The sequence below is a fragment of the Gymnoscopelus microlampas genome (assembly GCF_963454915.1).
Source record: "Gymnoscopelus microlampas genome assembly, chromosome: 8".
NCBI classification, from domain to species: domain Eukaryota; kingdom Metazoa; phylum Chordata; class Actinopteri; order Myctophiformes; family Myctophidae; genus Gymnoscopelus; species Gymnoscopelus microlampas.
In genome coordinates, this window is record NC_139945.1 from 22,637,590 (window position 1) to 22,665,449 (window position 27,860).

General features: G+C 42.1%; 1 protein-coding gene across 5 annotated transcripts; it reads right to left on the reverse strand.

Annotated features, from left to right (window-relative positions):
* atg16l1 (ATG16 autophagy related 16-like 1) lies at positions 1 to 27,556 on the reverse strand. Of its 5 annotated transcripts, none has more exons than XM_084065083.1 (21): positions 27,402 to 27,556; positions 26,188 to 26,296; positions 23,613 to 23,706; positions 21,214 to 21,319; positions 19,368 to 19,441; positions 18,623 to 18,692; positions 18,214 to 18,395; positions 17,381 to 17,446; positions 16,426 to 16,512; positions 14,773 to 14,832; positions 14,624 to 14,668; positions 12,313 to 12,415; positions 11,563 to 11,668; positions 10,156 to 10,229; positions 9,954 to 10,025; positions 8,079 to 8,199; positions 6,930 to 7,035; positions 6,120 to 6,269; positions 3,692 to 3,739; positions 2,992 to 3,093; positions 2 to 1,961 (listed from the first exon to the last, which is right to left on the reverse strand). In XM_084065083.1, exons 2-21 carry the CDS (start codon positions 26,288 to 26,290, stop codon positions 1,868 to 1,870), a joined length of 1,863 nt encoding a protein of 620 aa, XP_083921209.1. In that variant the 5' UTR covers positions 26,291 to 26,296; positions 27,402 to 27,556; the 3' UTR covers positions 2 to 1,867. The 5 variants fall into 5 exon arrangements, with proteins under 5 accessions (XP_083921212.1, XP_083921209.1, XP_083921210.1 ...); XM_084065084.1 differs by having other exon boundaries at positions 27,390 to 27,556; XM_084065086.1 differs by lacking the exon at positions 14,773 to 14,832 and having other exon boundaries at positions 1 to 1,961.
* Between the last annotated feature and the right edge of the window lie 304 nt (positions 27,557 to 27,860).

The following is a 27,860-nucleotide window of genomic DNA, read 5'->3' on the forward strand; positions in this document are numbered from 1 at the left end:
GAAAGCAGTACATTTAACATTTTTAACACTCATATTTTATTTACTTTAATTACAATTTAAAACATAAACCTTGGTTGTAAAAAACTAAAGTTGTCCTTTAAAACCGGGAAAGCATCTGTGTACATTTTAGATATTACTATAGCTAGATTCTTCAAAAATAGCAGATATAAAGCACATAGCGTGCCACTTGGTGCCGAGCTATGAGCTTTTAGATCTGCTATTTTTGATCGTGAAAATTTGTGCAAATCTTTGAATATAATTATATGTTTTTTAAAGCGAACATTTTTAACTCAAATCTTTGCTTCGTCTTCTGGTGGTCCCTGGAACAAATTTTTTTGAGATGGGGGTCCGTGGCCAAATACATATCATTTTGGGGGTCCTTGACATGAAAAAGTTTGAGAGCCAATGACATAGCAACACAAGTTCTTCACAAACCTTAGGATTTAGAAGAATTTAACTAACCCTATATAAATAGTTGACCAGGGTCACCCAGGGCTCTACACTTGGCTCCTTTAATCCCCTCTACACCCAAAATAGCCAACATATAAGCTCACAAAGCACCGCAATGCGCTGTGAGCTTGTAGGTCGGCTATTTTCGCAGAATGTTCCCCACAGCATAGGGACACTGTTTAAAGAGGTATTATGTAACGTTTAGTGAATACCATTTGATTTTGTCCAATCGGTATGGTACAGTATGTTAATAATACAATATAACATTACAATTGGGGTGGTTGTATTTGGTCTCCCTGCTCTTCTATTGAGACATTTAGATCCTGTGTCTAGGTTAGACAACGTTTGACACGGTCCCGTTTCTGTTTGACAAAAATGTTGACCCTTTGACCTGAAGGTCAAAATTCAATTTCTCCCCTGAGCAAGGAGGCAGGCACCATTAGTTCAGTGGTACTAATGTCAGCACATGGCGCAGGACACCCGGGTTCAAATCCGGGGGTAGAACAGTAAAGTTACATAGTGCAGCTTCAAGTACAACCTGAACCCTCATAATCCATGAAACAGACAGACAGTAGACGGAAGTCATTTTAAAAGCCTATCGCAGCTCTGTTTAAATTAATGACGGCAACAAAACACCATAGCCTTGGAATCGGTTCGTTCCCCACATGTCAACTCATATAATTGTATTTTTTTTCTCCTTCTAGATATCATACATTTCATTTGATATAGTAGTTTCACTCTGGTTCAAACTCATCTTCTGTCTTCATGAAGCGGGGTGGGGTGGGGGGAGGGACAGTCTGTCCATGTGGCATGTCTTTCAGCTCGTCTTCACCGGCACCGGTTTGAACCCCGCTTCAATTAGAAACCCCCCAACAAGTAAACAGAACCGATGAAAAAAATGGCCCTTGTGGCATCATGAGAAAACAGGTGTTGCTGAAAGGTGCTGTTGGCTGTTGTCAATCGAACAATGGTTCTCAGAGTGGGCTCCAGGGACACTAAGGGTTCCTTGAGGGGGTTCCAAATGGACCCTTACATGTCTAACTCTGAATGTGTACAAATAGCGCATTTGGTTCCATTTGTACACAGAGTAATGGGGGGAGGTCCTTGAAAATATAACGTTTGAGGGGCACGGCAATAGAATGAAATAAACAACAATGCTGTACATTCAACATACATACACACACACACACACACACACACACACACAGCTGTACATTCAACACAATGCAGCACATACAACACACACACAAGTTTGGGTTCAAGTGAGAGCAGTCCACCATCTTGTGTCTTTGTTTGTTCCGTATCCATGGCAACAACTATCAAGGAGGGGTACGGGCACGCCCCACAGGCTCTGACACACTGGTAAGTCCCGCCTCCGTCCGGACCCCTCCCTCCGGTGCCAGGTGGAGTGGTCCAATCACAAGTCAGACCAGAGGACAGCCTTGCTACCCTTCTCCACGCTCACCACGTAGGTTCCCGACGGTGACCAGGACACAGAGTTGATGGCCGAGCTGGAAGACACCAAAACACCATTACATACTGGCTTTTACTGCTCTTTATCCATCCACCCACCCATCTCTGAAATGTCCTCATTTTAGAGGCAAGGCCACTAGGCCTATGGTGGTGTTTTTGAGGGCACAAAGGCCAAATGCCAGGGAAGTAGGGCCAAATAAAATAATGCTTTTAAGATCAAAAAGCTGTTTATTTCACAAAATAATTGATTGGCAAAAAAGATCAAAATGTTTATAAACTCCTGAGTCTAAAGTTCATACACGCCTAGCCCTGGACTAATCACAGTAACTGGATCAACTTTGAGAGATGGGGAGTCAGGGGAGGAAAGAATTCAGAATCTCAACAAAAGACACTGGAGACGGGGGAGAAAACGGTACAATTTAGCTGGGGCAGTGTGGGCAGGGCCTTCCATCCACCCATCTATTCCCCTCATCCATCCATGTTCTATCCCCTATCAACCCATAGCTACCCCCTTATCCATGCATCCAAACCCTCTGTTGCAGTGGTGGAAAAAGTACTCAAATACTTTACTTAAGTAAAAGTACCAATACTGCAATATAAAAATACTCTGTTACAAGTAAAAGTCCAGAATTAAAAATGCACTCGAGTAAAAGTACAAAAGTATTGACATCAAAATGTACTTAAAGTACCCAAAGTAAAAGTACTAAATATTTGAAAATAGCCGATCTACAAGCTCACAACGCGTCGTGACGCGTTGTGAGCTTGTAGATCTGCTATTTTCAAATAGCCTATGTATAAAATAGGGCTAATGTGGTTAATGTATGTTTCATTATATCATAGTTTATATCTGAAAAGTAACTAGTAACTAAAGTTTTCAACTAAATGTAGTGGAGTAAAAGTACAATATTTGCCTCTGAGATGTAGTGGAGTAGAAGTAAAAGTATTGGAAATTGGAAATACTCAAGTAAAGTACAAATACCTCAAACTTGTACTTAAGTACAGTACTTAAGTAAATGAACTTAGTACTACACAACCAGTGGTGGAAAGCAACTGTTAATTAGTGTTCACCTGTGGTTCTTGTCCAGGGTTCGGTCTACCTTCCCAGTGAGAACGTTCCACACATACAGGGTTCCATCAGCAGAACCTGCCGCCACGTAGCAGCCGTCAGGACTGACCCAGGATGAGACAAATTAGGAACATTAACACATCGGGTGCCAGTCGCGTAGATCTACGCCAAACGATTTAAAGCCGCAGTGTGCCAGTCGCGTAGATCTACGCGACTCGCATTTCCCATGTTAAATCGAAAAAGTGCACATTCCGGAATTTTTTTCGACCCATTTCCGGTTCCGGGGCCGACCGGAAACAAAATAAAACTGGTTCCGGTTTTTTCGCTCGCATCCGTTTCCTGTCTGGGCGTCAGCTTAGAATGGATTTATCTCCCTTGTTGTTTTCCTCACCGCATCGTCCTGTCTAACGTTCTCGCCTGTAACTTCAAGATGGCGGCACGGATCGGCTCGGATTTTTTTGTTGTTGTTTTTCACGGATCCCGTGTTTGTGTCGAACCAAATGAACGCGGATTTTAAACGGATTTAGCGGGGGCTATGACGACATGAAAAAAACAAAAAAACAACAAAAAGAGCTTGGCACTGGTAGGTACATTATGAGATTAACCTCTGGCGTCCAATGTGTTAATGGATCAGAGAAACATTTATTAGGATCAACACTTAAATGTTATTCACAGAAACATGAAGGAGAGACTTTCACTCACCTGAATGTTACTCGGGTCCAATCTGCACCACACTTGAAACCCTGTGCACTGAACGCACACACAGACACATTAAAATAACATTTTCTCTCAAGGAAAAAAAAGCACTCGGCACGGTATTCCTAATCTATAAAATAAGCACATGTCTGAACAACAACCACCTATCGTTGCAGAAAATGGCAGATCTACAAGCTCACAACGTGGACGCAGTGTGAGCTTGGAGATCGGCTATGTTTGGTGCGTGACACCGTCGTACGATGAAGAATAAAGTGCGCTTTTAAAGTGACAGTACACACATTGACCGTTTCTTCAATATTATTTTCCAAAAGTAGGTCACTTGCCTTCTGTCTGTTAGAAAAGTACTGTATTTGAAGGCCCTAGTAAAATGTAGTGCGAGTGATATAATTTGGTTAAAACAAAGAAAAAATAGAAAAAATAAATATGCATTTTTTTGTTTATAAAGAGTTGAAGAGACATGGAGATTTTATAGTAATTATTACAGTACTATTCATAATATAAAGCCATTTAACACTTATTGCACATTATATGAATGGTTGTTTTAATGATAGGCAAAAATATTTTTTACTTTTGTCATCTTCATTTAATTTTAGATAGTGGTCAGCCACAAACTCACTGTCCCAACTGGCCAATAAAAAAAAGATACCGGTTCGGTTCAGAATTTTTCGTCTCACGTCTTTTTTCTTAACACATTGAGTGCCAGTCGCGTAGATCGACGCAAACCTATTTAAAGCCGCCACGTGCCAGTCGCGTAGATCTACGCCAACTGGTTTTTTCCTTTTTTTCGAAAAAAAAGTTCACATTGGACTTTTTTTCAATTTTCGATACGGCACATTTCTTTGTAACACCACCGGAAACGGAATTATTCGGGATCCGGTTTTGCCGATCCCGTCTGCCTCCGTTCTAATGACGAAACTGAAACGCCATTTTCTCTTTGTAGTTTTTCCTCCTCGCTGATCACTGTTTAGCATAAACCGTTCTAACTACAACATGGAAGCACCGTTTGACGCGTGGTTTTCACTGGTAGAAGCAGGGAGATGTCCGCGAACAAAACAAACAGTGCAGAGCTCAATCTTAAGGATTTTAACAAGGTCTATGGCGACGTGAAAAAAACCAAAAAACAATAAAACGTTGGCACTGGTGAGTACATTATGAGATTAACCTCTGGCATGGAATGTGTTAATAATAGAAAAAGATTGTTATTGGGCTCGATAAAAGCTCGGTTCGATAAGCAGGATCGATAAGGTGCTCATTATCAATAAAAATGAACGAGCTCCATCCCTAGTTAAAATATTAAGGAAATATTCTGAATCTCATCTCTGCTCCTGTGTTTTACTATGTATTTTTGAGCGAGACATGCCATTTTCAACTGGGTATAACAAGCAAATGTGAATCGCAATGACATTTTTTTTTTCACGGAAGCACAGTGCAACCCTCCGTGATTAGCAACCATCAGGGGATCGATCATACTGGAGATAAATATTCTGTGACTACTTGAAAAGGTAAGAAAATCGCAAAATCCTGGCAGTGTGGGCTTTTTGGGCCATTTAGTGAATGGCAGTGAACGAGAAAAGGAAACGTCCCCAATTGTTTACCTAAATCCCTTTGTTCTTGAGTGAGGAGATATAGTGTAGGAAAAATAACCTATGTCTTCTGTGTAAAACGACATATTTGATGTCATGGGCATACACTTATGTATGTGTATTTTTCTGTGAAATACTCTACATAAGACAGGGCATTCTTTGGGTGGGTTGGTTTCTGCGCAACAGGGGGTCAGAACGCAGCACTATTTATTTATAGCATTATGTGGAACGCACATTTCTAAATGTATTTGAAACGGACTTGTACTAAATGTATTTGAAACGGACTTGTACTTGAGGTTATGTGATCCCCAAGCACTGCAGATCGCTGCTTTAACTGACTCTAATCACGCACAGCTGATTAAACTCGCTAATCGAGTCTAATCAGCTGTGTGCTTCAGTCAAACCAGTTTTCCCTGAATGCGGACAAACATGTCTTGTATAAACTCCTAAGCCTAATTATATGATCTCACATCAGAACAATGGAATTAAGGTTAAAAATCAGCAACTTAAAAAAAAAAAAAAGTTCTTCCATTGTTTTCACTATATTATTGTATATCGTCTGTTGGGTGGAAACATGTCCAAAACTGTTACATTTCAAGTTTCCTATTCAAAAGCGCCAAAAGTAGCAGATCTGCTAGCTCAAAAGTTTTGCGCTTGCAGATCTGCACATTTGTGTGGCGCTGTAGTATGATGAAGTAGGCCGTTAATTTACGGGGAGAAAAAAAAAACACAAAAAGTTTAAATACGAAGATAAGAGGTTTCTGCCCGACGGCAACGAGATATGTTGAAACCATGGGGTTATTAGTTGAGGTATGAAAATGCGTTTCAACCTGAAGGACTGTCTGATGGCGTTGGTTCTCAGGTCGATGATCTTGAGCTGGTCGTCTCTGGAGCAGCTCAGCAGCTCTGTTCTGTCGTGGTTTAGGTCCAGAGACGTCACTCTGCCCTGCATCTCCAGCTCTCTGACTATGCTCTCCGCTCTGCACACACACACACACACACACACACAATGTCAGTATCAGCTAGGACGCGGGAGTCTATCCCCACAATGCGCTAGACCCCTGAAGATTTATTGCTGAGGTGTGGCGCAACGCCTACCATCAGCTCCCAGTACTTGCTGCAAAAATGGGGAGAGAGACGGGGAGGTGACACACAGCAAAGGTCGTCGAGATCGGGAGTCAAACCCACGACACGCTGTCAAGCTGGATTACCAGCATATGTAGTATGCACCTGGGCCGCTAGGCCAGCGGGCGCTCCCAACATCCCCAAAGATTTACCAATACTTTTTTCTTTACTCTATTAATGCTTTGGAGATATGCAGAGCTCAAGAAACTACCAAGATTTTCACAGATAAGATTCAAAGATATTAACCAAACAAGGAACATGACCTTTGGGTGTGTGTGTTTTTTAAGGTTTCTGAGGAGGACAGTAGGAGAGACAGTAGGACAGCGAAGAGAGAGACAGACAGTAGGACAGCTGAGAGAGAGACCGTGTAGGAGAGACAGACAGAAGGACAGCTGAGAGAGAGACCGTGTAGGAGCGACAGACAGAAGGACAGCTGAGAGAGAGACTGTAGGAGAGAGACAGTAGGACAGTTGAGAGGGAGCCAGTGTAGGAAAGACAGGCAAGGTTGGTCTCACCTTATGTCCCAGAAACGGACTTTCTTGTCAAAATGGCCGCTCATGACACACTGCTCAGTGCAGACGATATCGTTGCAGCTGGAACCAGCAAACACTGTCTTCATACCTGGAAAACAGACACAACCAATCACGCACATTGTCTGGACAGACACATGGTACAGTGACAACAGGACAGACACATGGTACAATTATAATAACCTCTTCATGTTATAAATGTGTGTCCCTGCCATTAGTTCTCTGTACCAGCCAGGGGGTTCCTGATAGGCAGTTGGGAGTACCATGTAGCCTTGCGCAGCCAGACAACTATTCCTCAATCTCCGAATGCTATAGAGCCTGGAACTACAAATCCCCGAAATCCGGAGAAAAAAAAGGAAGCTGGCATCTGTTCGTCATTTCCGTTCACGAAAATGTATTTTAAAATATCTTTACATTTTATTTTCTGCTCAACCTCAAGCTATATAGGCTTAGATGATTTTGATTTATATTAGGATGCATTTGCGCGACTGTAAAGACGAAACGGAAGTGGGGAGGAGGCTTCACATCCACTTTATTGCTTGTTCATGATTAGAGCTTCCGTTGCTCCAGACTATGAGCGGAAGCATTTGAAAGTTGTGGGAGGCAACAGTCTGGCCACGCGAGACTCAGTACCATGTACATGGACCTTGCCATTTGAAATCTATCTTTGTCTTCTCTACAATTAATAGCAGCTGTATTCTCTTATTTCCCACTTTTATTTTGACCTATTCTAACTTCACATTCGTTGGGCAGCATTGAGATTTCTGCAGGTGCTTTTAGTACAAGTGCTTTTCTTGCAATACAGTTGTGAACACTGTCTCAATTACAATTCTTCCAAGCACAGTTATAATACTTTTCAGTAACAGTTAGCGCTCTCTCTCTATTCCATTGGCCAATAAACCTTCCTTCTCAGTCTACTGGGACAGCACAGTATTTCTCCACACTCTAAACACTTAACCCTTTATAATTAGTTGACCGGGGTCCCCCAGGGGTCCATCCTTGCCATTTTCACAGAATGTTTACCCATTATGTGAAATGGGTAAACATGTGCCCAGAATAGGGACGCTATGGTTCATTTGACTAAGAAAAGTCAATGTGTCTCAATGCACAGTGAACAACACAAAAATCACGTACAGACTTTGCTGCGGAGGTCCCAGAGTTTGAGCGTCCTGTCGTAGCTCCCAGAGACGATGCGAGCGTTGTCCAATAGGAAACGAGCCGAGAGGACCTTCCCACTGTGACCAGTCAGCGTGTGCTGGAGGACACACACACACACACACACACATTGATCTATGCTTCTAATATAAACACATTAACAGTTAAAATAAGTCCTGCATTGTAGCTTTAATGTGAACGTCTGATTAATTTGTGTTCATTTCAACTACAACCAGAAATGATGTGTTCATTCAAACCAGTGATTCTCAAAGTGGGCCCCCAGGGTTCCTTGAGGGGGTTCCAGGAGGTCCCCAGCTAAATGATTGATAATGAGGAACCAAATGGACCCTGACAGATCTGTAACTCTTTTTTTTTTGGTTAATTATTTTTATTGGCTTTTTTTCCCGTCTGCATTTAGGATCAATGAACAATTTACAGTCCACGTTTTTTTTTATAAAACGACTTTAATACATTCTACACATCTATGTGACTAATGTGAAGAAAGGTCTGAAACTCTTAGAGTGTAAAAATAGAACCAATTTAACCCATTTGTAGACCCAGTTATGGGGGCCGTGGCCCAATGATGCATACCAAACAGGGGGTCCCTTGAATTTAAATACTTTGAGAACCACTGATGTAAACTATAATCAGAGGTCACTGATTTAAACTGCAGTCAGAGGTCTCAGTAGCAAAGGTGAGATCATGAGCCATGCCCCGCCCAGCATCCTGATTGGTTATGTGGGATGTGCAACAAACCAAAGAGTCAACAGTCTCTAACTCCTGTATATAACTCACATCCTGTTTTATGTTCACAGCCCCTGGGTACCAGCACTGCATCACTAGAGCATGCTGGGTAAAGAGAGCAGGGGCTGCTGGTGCTGTGGTAGGGATGTAGGCCTCAGACCTTTTACATAAACATCACTGACCATCTGCTGCAGGTTTAGATTCTCACATTCACAACAAGAGAAGGAAACTGGCCGTTCAAAGTCTCAGTTGTCGTTTTGACATCAGGCTGTTTTGGATATTTGTTCATTATATGGCTCAGTCCAATTTCAGTAGCCACTGAAAGGGGGATTTCACAAAAAAATAAAAAAAACAGTTCTGGGGTCATTTAAGTTTACTCTTTTGTGTGCAGCGCAGACAGTTTTTAAGTTGCTTGAGTCAATATGTAGATATTTGATCTACTATATAAGCCCATTTAACATCAAACTCCATGTTAGACTCATTGACAAGAAACAAACACAAGACCCTGCTTCTGGTGACTGATAATGTCCTAATGAATGGGTCTTCAGGGATTTCATGCATGGATTTACAGGACTCGATGGAACATTACAGAAAATGTTAACATAATGCGTGCACACAAACGCCAGAGTAGATGTGAAAGCAGCTCAGTATTTTGATTCATGTGATTTACATGATTTAGTTAACATTTTCAGCAAATCAGTCCTAACGGATAATGATTTAACCCATTAAGGCCTGAGTCCGATTCTTAAAATGTCTTCTAAATCCTAACAGATTTTTGAAAAAAAATATAAAAAATATTTTTTCACGATTTTTCAAAAATAGCATATCTACAAGCTTGTAGCGCAGCACCTAGCCAAAGACATCTGAAGTGACACAGATGCGTTCCAGGTCTTAAAGGGTTAATCTTGTGTACAGAGCGAGTTAGCCGTTTACCGGATGTTGAGTCTACTCTGTTTACCCTTATTTACTAATCAGTTACATTAAAGGTTTGTCCAGGTTTTATGTTTAACTATAACAGTTATTGATCAGCTATTTTAGTCATCTTAACTATAACTAGTTAAACTACTAGCCAACTATTTAAAGTGTGTTCAGCGTTTCATTTGTACTCACCCTCAGTCTGAAGTCGTCTACAGTCCAGATGCGACTGGCAAAGTCATTAGAGGCTGCCAGCAGGTACGTACCCTGTCAGGAAAAGACAAATTCACATCGTTGACTCAACACAACAACTTATGTCAACTTTCCCTTTATAGCCCCGTCTGTCATCTTAATGGATACAGACACTCCTGTCATAGTAGCAGATGTATCAACTTACAGCACTGTCAAACTCGATGCTGGTGATTCCAGCATTGCTGCCCGTCAGAGGCTGTCCTTTGGGCTCACAGCGACCTGTGCATGCATACACACACATGCACGCGCACACACACATACAATACATGCACACAAACAGACAAAACAATGTGAATAAAAAGGTTCTTCAAAAGCTATCTGGACAATTACTTATTTGACAGGAGTTTAAGGTGAAATTACGACTTTGAACACTGTAAAAGGTTCAATATATTTCCTTTCAGAATAAAACATTGCAAATGTTCAGCTTTTCCTTTCAAAATAAAACATTGAAAAAGCACCATTCAGTTTAGCTTCTCCTGTGTTGAAGGTCTCAGATTGAAAACTTGGGATCATGTTCCCTAAGCCCCCTCACCCACAACCCCGATACTCCTTGCTGATTGGTTGTGTTGGATGTCAGTCATCACTCTGAGCCAGTAGGGTCTCTTAACCGTCTCACACTGTGATGTCACATCCGGTTATGTCAGCAGCCCCCCAGGACCAGCACTGCACCACTAGAGCATGCTGGGTAAAGAGAGCAGGGGCTGCTGGGAGCCAGAGTGCAGGTGGGAGGGCATTGTGTGGGTAATCAGACCTTTTACAGTTCATCACTGACCTTCAGTAGAAACAACCTGTCTGTCTGTGTGTCTCTCTCTCTCATCACTGAGGAGCCGGTTTTTCAAAAACACGGTTTGCTCTTCAACTCTGACATTGAGTTCTTGTCTATACTCTAGGGCCTTGTGATTAGAGTGTCTGCCCTGAGACTGGGAGGTAGGGGTTCAATTCCCTTCCGAGTCATACCAAAGACTAAAATGATACCCAATGGGTTCGTCTCTCAGGTCCTTCAATTAAATCCTCGTCTCCCCTCACTTGTGGCCTCTTTAGCGTCTTATTCCGTCCCACCGAGGAAGTATGGAGGAAACAAGGATATGTTTAGTGAAGTGGGACGTTAATTCCTCTAAAGAGTCATGGGACTCCCTTTTCTCAGAGGGTTTTGCTCAGGGACCGCCCATAATTTGCCTAAACCTAACTTCATAAAACCATACCTTAACCTAACCGTAGCCTCACAGAAATGTCTATTTTCACTATTCTTAAAGATTTCTGAATTTGTTTTGAAGTATTTCATCTATAATGACATGCCCAAAATAGGGATGCTAGGATTAAAGTGGCTAAGCTGCTTTGGAAGGCCATTTGTGGCATTGCGCAGCATCATCCGTCTGTACTTAAATGAAGGGTTGAAGACTCAGGGTCTTGTCTGGGTGTGGAACCAAACGACACAAGATATTAAGTGACAACATAGTGTCTCTCTGCTCAAAGAATACATTTGCTTCAGCTTTGACCCCCTGACCTTTCAATGAGAGCATCATGTGATGTGAGTTGTTTTTAGATTGGCTACCTGCCACCACCTCCCACAGTTTGACCCGCCTGTCCATCCCTCCGGTTGCTAGGAGACGGGAGCCAGGGCTGAACCTCACGGCATTCACCTCTCCATCATGGGCTTCCTGGACACCAACACACACACACACACACACACACACACACACACACACCACTGAACGCTGATTCAATAAACTTATGAAAATCTTTTTTCATTCATGGTTTTTGGTCTCAGATTGAAAACTTGGGATCATGTTCCCTAAGCCCCTCGCACACCACCTCGACGCTCCGTGCTGATTGGTTGTGTTGGATGTCAGTCATCACTCTGAGCCAGTAGGGTCTCTTAACCGTCTCACACTGTGATGTCACATCCTGTTATGTCAGCAGCCCCTCGGGACCAGCACTGCACCACTAGAGCATGCTGGGTAAAGAGAGCAGGGGCTGCTGGGAGCCAGAGGGCAGGTGGGAGGGGCTTGTATGGGTAATCAGACCTTTTACAGTTCATCACTGACCTTACAGGTACATTGTTCTTTTATCGACTTAGTGTTTAATTTGTAACATGAACTTAGAAGGGAAAAAGGCCTTTAGGATTCAGAAAGAAGTGGAGGTACTAGAGACAGGATGTGGCGATACTTAACCACTTAAATGCTGGACTCAGAGTGGTTAAGAAATTATTGTGTAGTCAAAATAGAAAGGGAAAAGGCATTTAGGATTCAGAAAAGGGAAGGAAGTGGAGGTACTAATACAGTCAGGAAACGGGGGTACTTACAAAGACGTGCAGGGCGGTGGAGGGGAGGCGGACGTCTGCACAGCCTCCCGACGGCGTCTCTGGGCAATCTGGCGACGAGCTGAACGAGTTGCCCGCTCTCCGGCTGCAGAGACGGACGGACACGACATCATTCATTCACACACCCCAAACACGTAACATACAGCGTGTAGCAGGTACTGTGTCAATGTACGAACAGCCAAACGACTTTAACACGATTATTGAATCTTATTTCATCCTGTACAGTTTTCATTAAAGACTTTCAATCTGGTGTCCCTATTTTAAGAAGGTCATTATGGGCAAAATATTTACGCTTTGGGGTGGCGGGGGGGGGTTCTGCCATTATCTGATAGTTAATCTAGCTCCATCTGTGCGTTACTCGGTTTTATTTTAAACTATTTTCTTTCCAGTGTTTTTCTGAGTTTAGTATCACATCTAAACTATCTTATTTCCAGTCCCCAAAAATGGATGATGGTGCACGTAGTTACAAGATGAAAAGACAGGGATGCGTCAATTTTGTTGCCCATACATCTGTATCACATTCTCCCTACATGGACAACCATTCTATGTGGACCTGCGAATGCGTTGCTCCTATTTTTTGCCTAAATTCATGTACAGTAACCTGGTGCTATATTTTTTACACGTTTCTTTACCGTTTTTTATTTTCTCTGTGCTCATCTTTTTCCCTTTCTGAAACTTATTACAAAAATGGTGCTTGCACAAAAACAAATTTCACCCACGTTGTTCCACCTGTATACTCGTGATGGGTCATAAAGTTGATTGTGCCACAAATATTTGATAAAAGGCTAATGATGTATTTGTTTCGCCAGGCACAGAAGGGGGAATTCATAACAGCAAAAACATCAGTTATCGACCCAGAATTTCCCCAATCGCTGCATCCCTACAAAAAGACATATCCAATTTTGGAACATGGACATTTCGTCACAGAATGCGTGTTGGAGCCATCATGAGTTAAGTTTAATGGTTAAAACCTGGGGGTAAAGGGAGTTAAATGCATGAAAGTGGCTTAGTGAATGTCCACTGCAACATGTCAGAAATTGAATAGTATTCTGTTACATTTTAGTGTCTTATGTGTTGCGTTTAACCACATGAGCCCTAGTGTCCTTATTCTGGGGCAAAGTTCAGCAAAAATAGCACAATGTGTCTCATTGCAAAGCTTTTTGAGCTTGTAGATCAGCTATTTTTGGCGAAAGGATTGGTATAGAGGGGGGGAAAAGGAGGGGGCCTAATTATAGACCTCTGGGGGAGTGTGGTCAAGTATATGGTTTTAGTGGTTAATGGTTTAGTGTTGGCTTTCCTGCACATTCCTTGTATGAACTTTAAGCTGACTGGTTGTTGTGAAGTTCTATTACAAAATTATCACACACTCTACACACCTGACTGACATGTCCAAACACATCATGTGACTATACCGTGACACACACTTCTTCATAAGGGAATGTGAATAGTAAAGGAAGTGAACTGGTTTCCTGTCAGGGTGACTAGCAGAGGAACAACCTACACCGTTTAGATAAATTCACATGGAAATGTATCGTTTTCTTTTAATGACATCCTGCAGAAGCTAGGTGATCACATCTTAAACAGAGCCGCCATAAACACCTCAACCGGTTAGCCAATTAAAGGCATTCTGATATCAGCTTAGGGGACTTGGGTCTGTTTGGGCTCTTACCTAGGGCTGGGCAACATACTGTACATCATTATATCCATATCATGATATAAGGATTTTTATATCTAGGATTTTTTAATCTAATATTGTGATGTGATAAAATGGTTACATATTCCTCGTTTCAAATCACTTAAGCCTTATTTCATACTCACGTGACGTGAGCGTGTCGATCGTCTATTTGTTATTTTTGAAAAATTATGAACAAAATTGATATCTCCATATGATAATCGTTACAATATCAACAAAGTATTTGGTCAAACATCATGGTGACATTTGATTGTGTCCATATCGCCCAGCCCTACTCTTATAATTAATCTATATCGTCTGTCAGGTGGAAACCTCATATGTCAAAAACTGTTACTTTTCATGATTCAAATTCAAAAGCATCAAAAGTAGCAGATCTACAAGGTAAAAACGTGTCGCTTCACGCCGCGTTTGGAGCTTGCAGATCTGCTACTTTGATGCTTTTGTGTGACACTGTCGTATATCAAGTTGGGCGTTAATTAATTAACAGGGAAAAAACTGAAGTTAAAATCTGGAGATAAGGTTTCTGCCCGACAGCAATTACTGTGCATGTCTAGTGGAGTTATTATGGCCTATCATTTCCTCACACAGACACATGTTCACCTGTAGTGTGGTGGGACGAGTCCAGGCTGAACACAATCTGACACGCTGCAGACAGACAGGTAGGTAGACACAGACAGACAGACGGATAGAAAGTCAAGACAGGTGCACAGACAGATCAGACAGACGGGTGAACAGTTTAACTTACATACCCAAACATGTTGGAGATAGAGTCTAGTAGACCGCCAGGAGGAGTCTGAGACATCCGTTTACTAAATAAAAACACCACAAAACATTCAGTACCGAGTCCATACGAGTGCCTCCATTTCAAAACCTGGTCATTTTAAGGGGAGGGGGGGGGGTGGCCCTCCAGTCAAAAGTAGTGAGAGAGAACACTAGTCGTAGCACTTGCCCTAGCCTTGACGACCATGAAGTCGTATGCAAAGGTTGTAAAAAGTAATTTAGATAGCATGGTATTTAGACAGATGCCAGATTCATTTGTTGTCTAGTTTGCATAGTTTAAATGTACATATTATTTATTTTTTGATATTATGTTTAGACTGATGATGTTCTTGATTTACCTATGATCCTAGATTACTGAGGCACTACACTGTCTATGCATTTAGTGTATAACCTTGCGTTTACATTGCTTACTGTATGTCGCTCTGGATTAAGAGCGTCTGCTAAATGCCTAAATTGTAAATTGCAGTTCGAGTTTGGACATCCTGCCAAAGTTAGAGAAGTTAAACACTTAAGGAGGAGTTCACCCAAAAAATGAATTATTTTCTATCAATTGCACACCCCATGAAGCCTTGAATTCATGGATTTATTTTTGTTTTTGTGGCATTCCTAAGCCAATAATTTGATGACCGGGTGTGTATCCGGTAGGAGACACAAATAATCTACTTTGTGTCTCCTACCGGATACATTAGCCGGTAGGGCCGCTTTTTTTCTGTCTACACCAAATCTCTTCGCCAAAAATAGCCGACCTACAAGCTCACACTCAAACATTGTGAGCTTGTAGATCTGCCATTTTTGGCTTCGGTTCTCTTGGGGTTCAAGTGGTTAAACATCTCCGGAAGAAAAAGGTTAAGCAGTGTCAACATCTGATGATATATCTGTGCCTGGATATGTCAACATTGCTACCACGCTCATATCTATAAATAAAATGACAATCAATGGTACTCGCTTATTTAAAGCATCACAGACAACATTTCTTTTAACCTGGGGTTCTTTGTCAGTCGTCTGGACCTTGCAGTTTTACTTTGCACATTTTCCACCTTTGTGGACTAAAATATTAGACTGAAACAGGTACAAACTATATGAACATTGCACTGAACTCAAAAGATAGAAAACTAGCAAGTACTGGTGAGGTTCAACAAAGGGCAGATGTGAACTGAACTCATAGGAAGCACTGCTACAAATGGGGTCTAAGTTGAAAAGCTGAAAGTCCAGCTGGTATGAGTCGTCCAAGGTAGCATCAACTAGGCTGGGCGGCAACACTCTTCACAGGAAAATAATGCCAGAACTTCATAGAAATAATTAGTATAATCAAAGGGATTATTCACTTTTGAGTTGAAGAGATCAAGTGACATGGTCACAACAAGGTAAAAATCTACGATGACACTTGCATAGTGTTTCAAGGACCCCCAGTTTGATATGCATTCGGCCATGGACCCCTATTTGATACAAATCTTTATCTCTGGGACCATAATCTAACTGGTCCATTTGTTTTTAGTATACTCTCAGGGTTACAGGCCTGTAGGGTTCCCCTGGATCCCCTGGTGGTCACTGAACGCCAAGTTGAAGTTGAGAACCAGTGCATTAGACTGAAAGTGGTCTACAAAGGTGATCCAGATCCTAACCTGGAAGTTCTACTGAGAGGTCTGTTGGGTGACGCCTCCCCCGTGGGTTTCCCACCGTCTTCTGCCAGGACCTCGATGTCATCGTCCCTGAGAACAGGAAACAAGTGACATCACCACCACAACCTTATACATTTATCATTTTTAAATCACACGTCTTGCAATAACAACTCGAGCCCTTTTGACGACATCTGCAATTTTGTCCAGATTCTTAACCACTTTCAACCTTTGTGTCGCCATTTTGGTACAAGCTCACAACACCTCACATTGAGACGCGTTGTGAGCTTTTAGATACGCTATTCTTGAAGATTGTTAAACAGGGCTTAATGGTTTTCAATTAACAAAAGCATTGGTCAAAACATGGGTAAACGCTGATCTATGACTCCCAAAACTCGGGATCGGACCCAATAATCAGGCATCAGTCAGGCAGGCTCTATTAACTCTCTGAGTGCCAAGAACGCGGTATCACAAGTATTTTTCTGAATGCCTTGAGTGCCAAGAACGAGTTATCATGAGTTTTAAAAAAAATACAAAAAAATAAAAAGAAGATTTGCTGCTCCATTCACTTCTTGTTTAACTTATTACTTAAAAAGGCTGTATCTCGGCTCCTGTGTACTTTTGTTTTACTATGTATTTTTGGCCCAGACAAGACATTTTCAAAGGCAGACAATTAATGTCAACGAGGTCGCGATGACCCCGTTGACATTTGTGAAACCACACAGTATAACCCTCAGTGATTAGCAATCATCAGGGGATCGATCATAATGGAGATAAATATTCTGTGACTATTTGAAAAAGGTAAGAAAATCGAAAAATCGCTGGCAGTGGGCAAACGCGGCCAGAAATAAGTCTGGCAGTGAGAGAGTTAAATACTACAAGCAATTAAAACCTCCATCACTGTTAATCATAGACATAAAGCTAAAATGACTGTTAATCATAGACATAAAGCTGGACTCACTGGTCGATGGGCAGGGGTTCTTTGGCAGCATCAGCTAGATCCTTCTGAAGTTTGGCTTGTCTGCGTCTGAAGTAGCACAATAATAATAATAATAACACATTATTCTCATACATTTAATATTACAAGGTGTTGTTAACACATTGTGTGCCAGAGGTTTATTAAAATTGGGTACGTTCAGTGCCTGGATATCTTACATCCACTTACGGTGATACGTTTAGTGCTGTAGAAGCCCCGACGCGGAAGTGCATGTAAAGAAAGCGTGCGTGCGAGACGGCGGAGGGTCCCGACTAACGCCTGGAACAATAATATTTGTAACGCGATCCTCCATTGCAGAGTGATCGCCGATCGAAAACATCTCACTTCCACCACGTTAAAAAGAAATGGAGATATAAAGCTTTTAGTCAAGGAGTTAACATTGGAGCGGCCGATCGGAAGGATTTTTGACATGGGTCCACATCCGGCCTCTCCTTCTCAGAGACTCCTTGGATGATCCCAAAGTTTCGTTAGAGCGCCCCCGTGGGCCCCACGTATAAAAAAAAAAGAAAAGGCACATGACGCATGGATTCTCAAAAACGGTCCGGAACGGTCCGGACCGTTTTTGGCACACAATGTGTTAAGTGATTGAACGTTTTTTTTGTTAAAGAAGTTCTATACATGATAATCATTGATATCGAGTGTGTGTTTGTTCATTAACAGAGGTCTCTCCGTCTCCCCAGCATTTTAGTAAACAGAAAATACATTTCCAGGTGGGCCAACAGTTTCACCCAATCAACCTATTTATCAATTTCATAATGTTCCAACTCCCAATTCTGTTGCACATGGGTGGGTAGTACCTGGTGTCCTTTTCGTTCTCAGCGTTCAGTTTGTTGGCCTCCTGAGCCTTCTCAGCCATCCATCTGGACACCAGCTCCTGGTTGTCATCTGTCGTTTTCCTCAGCTTCTCCTCCAGGGCGCTGAAGGTGATCTGGAGGGCGTCGTATTCATCCTTCAAGGTCTGGTTGGCTCGCTCCAGGTCCTGTATACATTACCATTCCGTTATCTCACATAAATGCATAAGACAATGACCTTTAAAAAAGGGAAAAAGTTTCAGGATCCAAAGACATCAGAATCTTTACATATAGCACACACATCTAGATATAAGTTATATATTAAGTATTTGTGTAACTTAGTTTGTTGTATGGTTACAGTTACCTGAAGGTAACTCCTCAGTATATTTAACTTTTGGTATGTAGTTATAGTTACCTGAAGGCAACTCTTCAATTCTTTGCATTCTCCCTCTAGACTAGAAATCTGCTGCTGGTACTCCAACATCCTATCACACACACAGACATAATTTCCATTTGCAATGACAATAATGATTTATTTGTTTTCATAATTATATAATACTGTATTTCACACAACTTATTCAAGAAAATGCTCCATGTAGCATGTATGAATCTTATATATATATATATATATATATATAAGATTCATACATGCTACATGGAGCACAGCAGCGGCCAATGCTGTACTGTGTGTGTGTGTGTGTGTGTGTGTGTGTGTGTGTGTGTGTGTGTGTGTGTACAGTATGTGTGTGTGTGTATATATATATATATATATATATATATATATATATATATATACACACACACACACACACACACACACACACACACACACACACACACACACAGAGTACAGCATTGGCCGCTGCTGTTCAGTGGAGTGATGCGTCACCATGGCCGGCCGCCATATTGGCAACACATTTGAAAGCGATTTGGTTTGTTACAAATGCCACACATATAGTTATGCTATGATACAGGACACTTTGTTAAATAAAAAATGCAGTGGGGTTATGGCAAGGTGGCTCTGCTATATATATCAGCGATGTTGACGTATGTTCAAGTGGCCAATGTGATTGTGTATACGCATGCATGTCCACCTCTGTTTGTGTGTGTGTGTGTGTGTGTGTGTGTGTGTGTGTGTGTGTAAGCCTGTGCATACTAACTTGGCTTCATTGCTCTGGATCTCCTTGTCCTTCAGGTGGATTTGGTTGTTGAGCTCTATTACACTTGATGCCAACTGGAACACAGGACATCAAACAACATCAAACACCTCAGATATTATGGTTCATCATGTGCAAAAAAAAGCAGCTACACCTCATCTGACTGGAAGAAAGTCTGCAAGTAGGTGGGAGTGGCTATTACTAGGGTTGGGATCATAGTTAAAAATAAGGGTTAGGGCACCGGATATCCCCTCCCATCAATTTGTATTGAGTTGCTCACCCAGCGCATGGGTCGAAATCACCCCTTCTTCAGTGTTGGAAATGTGATGGGCGAGGCGTATTTGGGACTTCTGCGACACGTTTCTGCGACGCATTTTGCGTGCGTCACCTTGTGCGCAAGCTCGTGCGTCGTGCCCATTGGTCGAAAACGTTTTCGCTCGTTCATGTACAGTGGCCCCAGCTGCAGTACCTATGAATGGCCAGCATGTCCAATGCGCTTCAATGCAACCACTGGGTTTAGGGGCTTGGTTGGGATCCTTTAGGATTTAAACGATTCCGGTTCTTTAACTGTATGATTCCTTAGCGGTTCTCTTTAACACTCTACCCGCTGGGCCCGTAGCCTACGGGCCGTTAACCCAACTGTAAAGCGCCGATCCCGTAGCCTACGGGCCGTGGTGCTTTTTCCTTTTTTTCCGATTTTTTTTTCAATTTTCTGCACGGACCAACACCACCGGAAAGCCCTTATTTGGGATTCCGGTTTTGCCGAAGCCGTCAGCCCTCATTCTAATGACGAAACTGAAACTCAAATTTCTCCTTGTTGTTTTCTTCTCCTCGTCGATCTCTGTTTAACATAAACCGCTCTAACTACAACATGGAGGCACCGTTTGACACGCGTTCTTCAGTGGTAGAAGCAGGCAGATGTCTGCGATGTTTACAAACAGTGCACGGCTCAATTTTAAGGATTTTAACAAGGTCTATGCCAACGTGAAAAAAACAAAAAACAACAATAAAACGTTAGCACTGGTGAGTACATTATGAGATTAACCTATGGCGGTCAATGTGTTAACGATTACTATAGGGAGTTCCAAATGTACCCTTAGAGGTCAGTAACTCTGAGACATACAGGTGACTGGTCTCTGTAACTCAGAGTGTACAAATGGAACCAAATGGACCAGTAACTCAACAGTTATGGTGGTCCTTGAAATTAAAACGTTTGAGAACCACAGGTATTATAATTGTACAGCAGACGTGAAGTCCACATACAGCTGTGACAGTGTGATAAAACCGGTTACGGAAACGGTTCCAAATGTGATGGAACCAATTCCGGTTCCTCAATGTTGGATCCAGTTACTCCGATTCCGGATCCCAACCCTAGCTACTACATGGTAAGGTATTCAGAGCTTGACTCCACACAATGCGGAAATGTTCCTTTAACACCACAGATAGGCATGGTCCAAGCGCAATAGAGAACACGGCTGAGAGCATTAATGCTTTAATAATGCTAAACAAGGTTTACGATTTCATTGCTCTTTAAGGTATGAAGGGCCCACCCCTCCCAGACATAGGAAAGATATTGCAAGAGCATCATGTTCTGCATGAATATAACCTTATTATAACCATATAAGATGAAACACGAGTTAAACGCTGTGAATTTTTGTGGGACTCATAAAATGTCCCTGGACCCATCTAAAAGACCACCCTTGGGTCCCGGGACCCATTACATTGAAAACCTAGCAACATCACTGCATATATGTATCAATACATCAGCTTCATAGATTTTCTTTGCACAGCACTATCCAACACATGCAGACAGATACAGACACACAGAAAGATAAGACAGAATTCTGACCTCTCCTCTTTTCTTGTGCAACTCGGTCAGTTCCTCTTGATGTTTAATTCTCATTTGTGACATTTCCTGCTGCAAAGCCTCGTTCCTGCCCGGGTCTGACCCCACACTGTGTGCGCACACGCGCACACACACACACACACACACACACACACACACAGAGGATGTTGCTCAGCATGACCAAAGGAAATAAAGGCTCCGTACTGATCAGGACAAGCATGATAAGTACTACCTGTCAATATTCTCTGGTGAAATAATGTTGCATTACTAGTTCAGGTTAATACAAGGGTAGGCAGCCTGCAGCTCTAGTGCAGCTCTAGACCAGTGTCTAGTCACTCCATGTTGCTTTGGGAAGAAAAACAATATGGAAATGAATTTTACATTCTAATTTTCATTTAGGCAAGTTATTCTTACATTCTCCAACTGTAAAAAGGTCCAAACTCAGGAGATAAGCCTACTGGTGTGGAAAGCTGTTAACTTAATAACCTTCATACAAGGCTCAAATATGTTTTGTGGCTCCAGACAGATTCATTTATTGGCACAAAAAAAAGCTCCTTTGATAGTAAAGGTTGCCCATCCCTGGGTTAATATATTATGGTCATTTAACTAGAATTTCACAGACAACTCCCGCATAATAAAATGCCTCTCTCATGGAATATAAATTCCAACCCAATGCCTCCACAATTTTATAATATCCTTGTCGTCCGGGAGACCAATTGCTGTCTGCTGTTCCAAGTTTCCAGTCATGTGATCATTCCACACATAGTGACTTTAACAACCAGAATGCATTAGTCCATGCCACTTCTCATTCATTGTAATGCTGTAATAGTAGACTACTTGTTTTTAATACATGTATTCATTGTGCATTCATTGGGTCCATCTCACCATGAGCAGAGTCACCACACACTACAGCAAGGGTTCCCAAACTTTTCAGGCCGTGACCCCCAAAATAATCATATTTGAACTGGGGACCCCCCACCCTGACAAGTACTTGAAATTATAGGAGTTGAGGCATTACATTTAGTTTGACTATTGTAATGCGAGGCGTTGTGAGCTTGTAGATCGGCTATTTTCAAAACTTCTGCCTCTTTCTAAAGTAATAAACACATTTTTATAGTATAGTTTGTTGGTTACTTTTGACGTACTAATGTGTGGTCTTTTCCCCCCCCTTCATTTTAGAGGTATTAAAAGTCCTTAAAGTAAAATAAAATAGAAATGTGCAGATACCCTGTATACACTTATACTGTATGTTGGTTTCTTTGTTTACTGTTGAGAGAGAAAACAATGTTGCACAGTAAGCTAATCATCTGGGGACCCCCCCCCCCAAGTTATTTAGGGACCCCCAGTTTGGAAACCATTGCACAACAGTAGGGCTGGGAGTAGGATGGCAATTTAACGTCGAGATTCATATCACAAGGTTCAACAAGTCAATGATGTTCAGATTCATCATACATTTAATGAGTGCTCTTCCCCTTAATGTTGCTGAAACAGTTACTTGAGAACTGACCAGCGACCGTCGGTGAAAGACTTTATCTTGGCTTTCGTTTGACCACTCATTTCTACATAGGAGAATGAACGGCTTCGGTAGGAGCCTCGGTCGATGGGCAATTTGTTAGAATCAGGTCAAAACTTTCATTGATATATATTTTTTTCAGTTTACAGTTCAATAATCAAGGTTCAAATCCTGTAGTTATCAATACAGCCAGAGGGGAGGGACAAAACATTAGTCACAACTAAAATTGTGATTGTCTCCTTCAAACAATAATGTATTCAGTTACAGAATTATTAAATATTAAAAAAAAACTACATCCATGTGAAACTGCTGCATTGGAACAAACATGGATATGACATGACTCATCACTGACTCGATGAGAAACCAACCAGTTTTGCTTTTGTTGAGGAGTTTCATGGAAAGAGTTATCAACTCTGTGCATAACGTACTGTATCAGAGCTGATCAAAGCACATTTTAATTGATCTGTATCAGCTATATTAAGCCCAGTGCATTTTACCACATTACATCTATGCATGTCAGCTGTCAACTTGCAGCCGTGAGTCAGAAACATGTTTCCCTTTAGCTGTGGCTGAAATATCTGTAGTACAGAGGACCACATTACACCAGCACCTGAAGCCTGGCGTGCGTTGCCATCACTCACCGAAAATAGCCGATCTAAAAGCCTCTACAACCAAAATGAAAACCAAAATGTAATCAAAGGCTTCAGTTTTAAGTGCTCACAATCTTGCAGTAAAACAAGGAAGTGACCATTACCATTGCATCACCAAAGCTTGCACTGAAACTTAAAAGTCAGCGATGTCTTGAAATATATGAATTTCCGATCAGCAAAGGGTGAAGAACACAGAGGTTGACCTCGACATGCTAAAACCATAAAAGTTCTACTTTTACCTGGATTCATGTCCCCTCTGGGCGTCATATTTATCTGTCTGGTAGCGTTCTGACAGAACAGTCTGCAGGTCCGACTTCTCCAACAGACGGTTGTCTGAAGAAAAAACACACATAAAACACACACGTAAATGGAATAAATGCTTTGATATTTAGTGTTGTCCAGTCGTCCATTGTGGATAACTGTTCAGGTTTTCCTTCCAAACACTTTACCAGCTGATATCACTGACTGACACCAGCTGATTTCACTGATTGACACCAGCTAATTTCATCAGTGATTAAAGCTGGGCTCACACTACAGAGGGGAGATTTTGGGTTGGAAACACCCCTTCCGACAATCATGGGGGTGTTTCCAGTTTGAGGCTGGTCAGAACCGCTTCCCTGCCCAGATTATCCTGTAGTGTCTAGTGTGAGGGGTTCACTCACAGACTAATGCTGCGTTCACACAAGCGGCGACAAAGCGACAGGCTACAAGTCACTTAGCGATATGAAGATACAAACTGACGCCTGACACTTGTCATCGTCACTGTGCGATTAGGCTGCCCTAGCGCGTCTGATATCTGGTCTAGAGGCGCGGGTTCAAAATCTCCGGAGAGAGAATCCGTGGGCTCCCATTGGTTCACAGATCTGTGCGCCCGCTCCGCGCCCCTCCTCCTCCCCCAATGTGCAGCATTAAGAGCCCTGACGTCACAACATTTGGAGCGCCCACTGCACTCTGGTTGGTTGGGGAAATTAAAGGTTGACTCCCACTTCCAATGCCAGGAACGTCAACAGGCAAGTCCAGGAGACTGGAGATCTAGGCTACTTTGCGACCGAGCTACAAAAGCTACAAAAAAACATAGCTGACTTCAACTTGTTTCAGCGCTCTTGATTGTTGCTGCCACACACATGTGCACTTGACGGTATCAACGGGCACATTGAGCAACAATTCAATGGTGACTCTTGTCGCTGCTAGTGTAAATGCAGCATTAGGAGACTTAGAAGAGTATTACTTTGGAGATAAACTTGTCCATCAACCACAGACGAAGGATTGACTGTTGATTTGGTTGGAATGAAAAACCTGCATCCACCTGCATGGCACATGACCAGAAAGTTTAAATAAAGCGGAAGTTCACCACGTCTGAGTTCCATAGTAATATAATTCGTATGATGTGATTTAAATTATATTTATGGGTCTGTCTCCCTCTCAGCTGTCTCATCTATCTCGCCTACCGTCTGCCTCTCCGACTGAACCACACCACAACGAGCATTCTGACAATCCTAGATAATCATTTCCACAGATCTCCAATAAACCACCGTGGTTGCGCTGTAAGGTTTCGTTCTCAGCCCAGCTTAAGCATAAAATGATCCAGTGCCAAGTGCGAAATGGTATTTAGAATGTTGGCTATGTTTTTCGCTATGGTAAACTGCCAATACTGTTCCATTGTTACACATTTACAATCAAGCAATCCTTTGTTTTGCTCAACTAGATAATAGCATGGTTCTGGTTGAAACAGGAACAGCCGACAAGCTCCATTGACTATACGGTCTCTCCAGCATTACTCAGCCAAACGTCAGTCAGCAATCAGCATTTCAGACCATGCTGCTTGCAGTGGCTGCAGTGATGCACTCCCTGCAAAACTCCATTACGGTACGTCCAACTGTTGGCAAGAAACCACATACAAGCTTATCATAGTACCTGCCAGACCATTATCTCACTGACAAGTCCCTCCTACACCGTCTCCTTCTCTCATGGCCTACCATAGTCTCTCATACACCGTCTCCCTCTCAGCTGTCCTGCTGTCCGTCTCTAATACACTGTGTTCCGTTCACCTGTCCCACTGTCTGTCTCTCCTACACCGACTCCCTATCAGCTGTCTTACTGTCTCTCTCTCTCCTACAGTGTCTCCATCACAGCTGGCCTACTGTCAGACTCTGCTCTGCTGTAATGTTATTGCACCTGTAAACAGGTAGAGCAGTGGTTCTCAAACTTTTTCGTGCCAAGGACCCCCAAATAGACACTTATTAGACCGCGGACCCCCATTTGAAAAGATAAGCCAGGGACCCCCATAAGAGAAGATTTTTACGGCTCTCTAGCAGTGATTCTCAACCATTTTAATTTCAAGGACCCCCAGTTTGACATGCATTAGGCTACGGACCCTCATTTAATGGCATTTCTATCTCTGGGACCCCAATTTATATTGTAAAATCAATGTTAATTTAACTCTGAGAGTGTACAAATGGAACCAAATTGTACACTCTCAGAGTTACAGACCCATAAGGGTCCATTTGGTCCCTGTCCATCATTTAGCTGGGGACCCCCTGGAACCCCCTCAAGTACCCCTGGGGGTCCCCGGACCCCACTTTGAGAACCAATGAGGTAGAGAACGAGCAATACTCCATTCTAGAAAGGAGGAAAGAAGAATGACATAGTTGTGGGGTGCTTTAGGAAGATGTAAAGGTAATGATGTACAGTAACAGGACAGTGATATCCTATGCTCCCGTTCTAGACCGCTGTGTAAGTAGGCAAAACCAAAGCAATGATCAAACCCCCCCGATGGGTGGTCTGGTGTTAGCTTGTTGTGTGAGATATACTAACATTGGTGGATGATTTCTTCAAAGGCGTGTCGCTGAACTCGGTCTCTCTGTTTCAGCTGCTCAGCGATATGTCTTTTCCAAGTACATTCCACACGCCGCTCCATGGCCACCTAGCCCCACACACACACACACACCAGAACGAATGAAAAACATGCAACATCATCATCATGACCACATGTGATATCTCACTAAGTAAAAACAACCCCGTGCATAATCAAAATATCAACGATTTCTCCACAGTCAATTGGACGTGGGCACTGAAACGTTAGATGTTGAAACAGACACTTCAAGGTTTATGTCATTTTGTTTAAGAAATAAACTTGTGTTTTGGAATCGGAATCGGTTCCATCACATTTGGAACCGTTTCCAGAACCGGTTTTATCACACTGTTAGAGCTGGTATGTGGACTTAATGTCTGCTATACAATTATAATACCAGTGGTTCTCAAACTTTTTATTTCAAAGGGCCACCATAAATCTGCGAGTGTACAAATGGAACCAAATGGACCCATAAAGGTCCATTTGGTTCCACTCTCAGAGTTACACTTCTAAGGGTTAATTTGGAACCCCCTAGGAATCGTTTAATGGAACCGTTAAGGAATCGGACCGTTAAGTGGGAATCTTTAAGGACCCAGAATCGTAAAATCCTAAAGGATCCGAACCCTAGTTTTAACCTGACATAGATCCTCATATAGAGTTAAGAATGCTAAAAACGTTGCAGGTGTATCAAGATTGTTTTATTCATGCTACACTTTTCTTCCTCATATTTACGACACAAAAACAACAGATCCAGTTGTTGTAGATCTGCTATTTTCAAAAGGTATTTATACGTTTTGAAAACTTGAAATGGGACATTTCTGCATAGGGAGTACTTTTACTTTGGCACTTTTAAGCATATTGTGATGCCAATACTTTTGTACTTTTACTCAAGTAGGCTACATTTTGAATACGGGGCTTCTACTTGTAACAGAGTACATCTTCATTGCAACATTGCTTATTTACTAAAGTAAAACATGTGAGTACTTCTTCCAGCACTACTGACATTAACCACAGTGTGTGTTTACTACCTGGCTAACTGACATCAACCACAGAGCGGTGGAAACAACACGAGCCGTGACTTGACATCATGCTACGTTAGCATAGCAAGCTAAAGCTAAAGTCGCAACGCCCAAAGCAGAGAGGTAAGTAAATAAAGGATAAACACCTTCCAACTCACAGCATCTAAACAAAGTGCCCCGCGCTGCTCGCCGTGTTGGAAGTATGAGCACACAGCGTCTTATTGAGGAGAAATGTGGAGAATAACAGTCATTAAAGCTTCTATCCAACATCAGCCTCTTCTGTCGCTTCGTTCCACTGCACGTCCATTTTGGCTCCGACACTTCCGGGAATGGCGCAGGACTTTAACGTCATGTGTTGACGTCATGTGTGATTTGCATAGAGGTTATTTGAGGAGGGGTGTTTCTTTTGGAGTTTTTTTTTAACAAATTTATTTGAGGTATTTTTACTTTACTGGAGGATTTCCAATTTTCAGTACTTTTACTTCTACTCCACTACATCTCAGAGGCAAATATTGTACTTTTTACTGTACTACAATTATATTTGAAAACTTTAGTTACTTTGTAGATTTTGATTATTATTACAAAACATACATTAACCACTTCAGCACTAAATACAA